At 35.8% G+C, this 5,873-nt stretch overlaps 1 protein-coding gene across 1 annotated transcript; it reads right to left on the reverse strand.

The window, feature by feature from the left end:
• Positions 1-275: 275 nt before the first annotated feature.
• On the reverse strand, positions 276-4,351 carry LOC138368275 (uncharacterized). The gene is made up of 4 exons (XM_069330827.1): positions 4,101-4,351; positions 2,681-2,886; positions 1,720-1,861; positions 276-889 (listed from the first exon to the last, which is right to left on the reverse strand). The coding sequence occupies exons 1-4, from the start codon at positions 4,201-4,203 to the stop codon at positions 540-542; spliced, it is 801 nt and encodes a 266-aa protein (XP_069186928.1). The 5' UTR covers positions 4,204-4,351; the 3' UTR covers positions 276-539.
• Positions 4,352-5,873: the final 1,522 nt, after the last annotated feature.

Below are 5,873 nucleotides of genomic sequence, written 5' to 3' on the forward strand. Positions count from 1 at the left end.
GCCCAAGCTTCATCTTGAGGCAAAGCTCAATGCCTTAAGCCATATTGATGCTCTGTCCACAGAGCATTCTCTCTCTCAAATCATAATAGTACACTAATGGTTCCCTACACCACCCCTCAGGTGCAGCTGCAGCAGGCTTGGGTGACATGATGACTATGGGGTGCACAATAAACTAACACTCACAGAATGAGTATGGGCTGCACAATAAGCTACCTCTCACAAGATTAGTAATAAAGAAACATTAATTTTTTGGGTAGGGTGACTGAAACTCATCCTGGGGTAAAAATGTTTATTTAAATTTATTATAGTTAAATGAATTTAGTAAATTATTCCATATATTGTATTATAAGTGAATTGACACTAAACTATAAATGATACTAATAAGGTTTTAAAAATGAAAAACAGTAAAAATCCTTCATGTAAGATATGGAAGTTGAAAAGTAAATTAACTGTAAACTAAATTATAAACTGTAGACATAATATAAAGTATTATAAGTAAAATACCTATAAACTACCAAATAATGTGTAAGGAACCATTTCTATTGTTTGTCCTTTTTTACCTGTTTCCTCAGGTATTTTAAAATTCCCATTCCGTTGTTACTACACTGTTTTCCTGGTGTAGTTCCCTGTGGTTCAAATTTTACTACTTGTACTTCTTGCTGTTTCTGAAGGATTGCTAATGGTAGCCCTTGTTGCACCGGCGGAACTTTTTGTAAATGTTCCACCTGCGGAACTTTTTGTAATTGTTGAATTTCTTGCACCTGCGGTACTTTTTGGACTTTATGCACCTGCTGCACTTGTAGCTCGTCAGGATTTTTTTCCAGGGCATTATCGCTATCACCTTCTGATCCTAATGTAAGTTTATCTGCATCAAGCTTCCTTGTGCGTGCTGGAAAAAAAAATAAAAATAAAAAATAAAAAATTTTGAAATGGAAGATCCTGTGTAACAAATTTAATCAGTTACTATGATCGAGCCGCAGAAATTTTACAGGAAAGATATGGTTGGGTTGACTGCATCTATCTGGACCTAAAAGAGGCATTCAATAGAATTCCACATAAGAGTTTGTTCTGGAAACTGGAACATATTGGAGGGGTGACAGGTAAGCTTCTAACATGGATTAAAAAATTTCAAACTGATAGAAAAATGAGGGCAGTAATCAGAGGCAATGTATTGGACTGGAGAAATGTCACGAGTGGAGTACCACAGGGTTTAGTTCTGGCATTCATGGATAAATAATAAATAAATTGTTCATGATTTTTTTAGACAAAAGCTAGAATATGCAGCAGTTGTATGGTGCCCATATCTTAAGAAGTACATGTACAAACTTGAAATGATACAAAGACGTCATGGGTGTCATAGGGGCACCAGCACACTGGTTTGCTAAAGGGCCCTTAATGCTGTCGAGACCTTATGGGCCCTTGGACCCATTACGTTAAGACATAGTGCTGTATTGGGCCACACACTTTTTGCCATATACATCAACGACAGAGATGATTGAATTGAAATTATATATATATATATATATATATATATATATATATATATATATATATATATATATATATATATATACATATATATATATATATATATATATATATATATATATATATATACATATGTATATATATATATATATACATATGTATATATATATATATATATATGAGAGAAAATAATAGGTGGTGATATATTTATATATTATGTGAACTACTTACACAAAAAGAAGTTAGTGGTGAAGATCTTCTTGTCCTCTTCTTGTATTACGTTGTTTGGTAGGATACCATGCGTCACCCGTGCTGGTCCTTTCTTGTAATAGATAACGATTGATTCATACCCACAGCCACGCAGATATGTTAGCTGAAAAGCAAATAATATTTAAACAATAACACTATCTGGGAAAATGCAACAAAATAAATGTTTGAAGCATAGCTGGGCATGTGCAATAGAACCCATAATAGAATCACAATACCAGAAATAAATATCTTTGATATCCCCAGAGTCAAAGTTATTCTGTGTAAATACTCTATGCAAATAAAGGGACCTTGTCTATGGAACTAACTTGCTAACAAATTTAAAAACTGTCCAACTTCTGCCATTTTAAAAAATAAAACCAAAAAGTACCTAAATTTTTTCTTGATAGTTTCCTAACTAGTGTATTAAACTCGCACTGTATCTTATGAAATCCAATGCCAGAATATATGTGCCTAAACCATACAACTTTTCCATTGTAATCATTGCTATCACCTTATATCATGATTGTTATATTGAATGCATATCTTACTATATTATACCTTGAAATATTCCTCAAATTATGCTACAATTTATATGTTGATAACCCTCAAATTTTACTTTAATGTACATAGTAATCTTTGTGATACTTTCTTACAATGTACCAGCCAATTTTTTCCATTTAAGCTTTAAATTGCCTATTTAAAATTATCTGTTAGATTAAGGACCTGCCCAAAACACTATGTGTGCTAGTGGCTTTACAAGAATGTAAAAACATCAATTCTATGTACTCTCATAATCCCAGTGTGCTATCTTGTATATAAATAAATAAACAAATAGTATGTAAGTACTGTACAGCATTATTCATGTTGATTCTATACCTTATCAAGCAAGTTCAGCATAAGAAGAATACAAATGAATACAACAGATGTAGACAAACTTCAATACCTGATTTTCAATCCTTCGTAGAACCCGGCTTGCTGTATTTCGTTCTAAAGCCTTCTTGCCTTTAAGTAGAAAACGGGCTTCCTCTTCTTTCTTCATTAATTCTCTACTGTTTCGGAAGTCACACTGGCAGAACTTGCAAACATTGCTTCGGACATGCACACATTGTTTGCAGTTTGTGCATCTCCTCAAGAATTTTCCCTGAAGACCTGAAGGAAATAGTTTCTAATAAAATACTTATATTCAAATGACCTATGCTGCAAAAATTATAAGTTAAATTGTTGTTAAAATGTACTACAGTAATTAAATATATTATTTAAATTATGAAATAATCTACATTAACACTAGTGAGAGCAATGTTAAAAATTTTAGGACTGCATCTGGAAATAACTTTAATTTTGGATGTGATTAACCATGCTGTAACTCGTATAACAAAACTGAGAGGAGTTGAATCCAACAGCCTGATTGACCAGGCTGTTAATTTCAAGCGAATACTATATTATTGGAAGAAAAAAAAATTATATATATATATATATATATATATATATATATATATATATATATATATATATATATATATATATATATATATATATATAATCAATATTGTAACTTTTTTTGTGTAATGACGTTTTCAAATAAAGTTAGATAAATATACACACATACCAAAAGAATAAGGGTGGTAGGAGAAGAAAATATGAAAGTGTTCAGTGAGGATCCACAAGGTCTTCTCTGAGTACTCTTTATTTTCTTCTCCGAGGCTATGGGTCCCTACACTTGCACCAGAGGTGGTACCCCTCATATATATATATATATATATATATATATATATATATATATATATATATATATATATATATATATATATATATATATATATATATATATATATATATATATATGTCGTACCTAGTAGCCCGAACGCACTTCTCAGCCTACTATGCAAGGCCCGATTTGCCTAATAAGCCAAGTTTTTATGAATTAATTGTTTTTCGACTACCTAACCTACCTAAGCTAACCTAACCTAACTTTTTCGGCTACCTAACCTAACCTAACCTATAAATATAGGTTAGGTTAGGTTAGGTAGGGTTGGTTAGGTTCGGCCATATATCTACGTTAATTTTAACTCCAATAAAAAAAAATTGACCTCATACATAATGAAATGGGTAGCTTTATCATTTCATCAGAAAACAAATTAGAGAAAATATACTGTCAGGAAAACTTGGCTTATTATGCAAATCGGGCCTTGCATAGTAAGCCGAGTACGACGTTCTGGCTACTAGGTACAACATATATATATATATATATATATACATACATACATACATACATACATACATACACACATACATATATATATATATATATATATATATATATGACAGTGTCAGATTCAGTTTACTACAGTTTAGTAATTCCTTACCCTTTGATGTACTAGGTAGATCCATGTTTAGTGAAGTTTTATAGCTGGAGCTGGAAGATCCTGTCGAGATGACTTCTTCAAAGAGAATAGCTTCAACACACATTGTGTCTTGAGTCTACCAGTACTTGGCCTACAGTTACCAGATCTGATTTACAGAAACTAGTGAACTATGGAGATAAGATTGTTAATAATATACTTTTTTTGAGATTCATATGACTTGCAGCTTAAAAACCAACCTTATTTTAAAATAGTACACTAAAGTACATAGCAAATTGCGAAATTCGTAGTTTTTTAACTACTTTAAAGCTAAATTCTCAAGCTTTGAAAATAAGCACAATTTGCTATTTTAAGCGGAATCTGGCAACTCTGATTTAGCATGTAAACATTGACTTGCATTCACAATGTAGTTATTTATTTTTCAACAATTTAAAACGAGTTATGAAAATACACACATTGGTACATTATTGCAAAGGCACTATACTATATATATATATATATAAATTGTTGCAAGTCGAGCAACAAATATTTTACATTGAACAACAAATGAGATTGGAAAAGCAGTATTGCCAAAATAGACCCCAGACACACCCTGTGGGTAGTAATGGACCCCCATACCGACCCTATGAGGGGTAGTGGACCCCATAATAACACTATGGGCGATAGTGGACACTATACAAACACTATGGGCGGTAGTTGACTTCATAGAGACCCTGTGGGCGGTAAGGGACCCCCTATCGACCCTGTGGGCGGCAGTGGACCCCCTATCGGTCCTGTGGGCGGCAGTGGACCCCCTACCGACCCTGTGGGCGGCAGTGGACCCCTACCGAACGTGTGGGCGGCAGTGGACCCCCTACCGACCCTCTGGGCGGCAGTGGACCCCCTATCGATCCTGTGGGCGGTAGTGGACCCCCCCCATATCGACCCTGTGGGCGGCAGTGGACCCCCTATCGATCCTGTGGGCGGCAGTGGACCCCCTACCGACCCAGTGGGTGGCAGTGGACCCCCTGCCGACCCTGTGGGCGGTAGTGGACCCCTACCGACCCTGTGGACGGTAGTTGACTTCATAGCGACCCAGTGGGCGGTAGTGGACCCCATACCGACCCTGTGGGTGGCGGTGGACCCCATACCGACTCTGTGGGCGGCAGTGAACCCTATATACTAATCCTGTGGGCGATACTGTACCCTATAGTCATCCTGTGGGGGCAATGGATGCCATACATATCCAGTGGGTGTTATTGTACCCCATACTTATTCTGTGGGTGGTTGGAGCCCCATACCCATCCTGTGGGTTATAGTGGACCCCATACTCATCCTGTGGGTGGTATTGGACCCCATACCTATCCTGTGGGTGGTTGTGAGACCATACCCATCCTGTCGGTGGTAGTGGACGCAATACACATCCAGTGGATGGTATTGGATCCCATACCCTTCCTGTGGGTGGAAGTGATCCCCATACCATTCCTGTGGGTGGATGTGACCCCCATACTCATCCTGCGGGTGTTATTGGACACCTTACCCACCTAACAGGTGGTAGTGGACCCTATACTAATCCTATAGTTTCCAATAATCCACACCATACCATCCTGTTTGCAGTAGTTTACCCTATATACATTCCAACATAACATCGTTTTCTGTTAGCGTTCCTACAAAACATTCTTTAAAGATTTCTAAAGCACAAACTATGGTATATAATATTGATTGGTGAAGCACTTATTCTATGTAATAATTTATTGTGCTTATTATAATTTACTAAGAACAACTAATATTTCTTAA

The sequence above is a fragment of the Procambarus clarkii genome, chromosome 3, assembly GCF_040958095.1.
Source record: "Procambarus clarkii isolate CNS0578487 chromosome 3, FALCON_Pclarkii_2.0, whole genome shotgun sequence".
NCBI lineage: Eukaryota > Metazoa > Arthropoda > Malacostraca > Decapoda > Cambaridae > Procambarus > Procambarus clarkii.

Coding starts and splice junctions, on each gene's coding strand:
- LOC138368275 (XM_069330827.1), bottom strand. CDS start 4,203: ATGTGTGTTGAAGCTATTCTCTTTGAAGAAGTCATCTCGACAGGATCT. Junction 2,887..4,100: donor TCTACCTAGTACATCAAAGG/GTAAGGAATTAC, acceptor TATTTCCTTCAG/GTCTTCAGGGAAAATTCTTG. Junction 1,862..2,680: donor TACGAAGGATTGAAAATCAG/GTATTGAAGTTT, acceptor TTTGCTTTTCAG/CTAACATATCTGCGTGGCTG.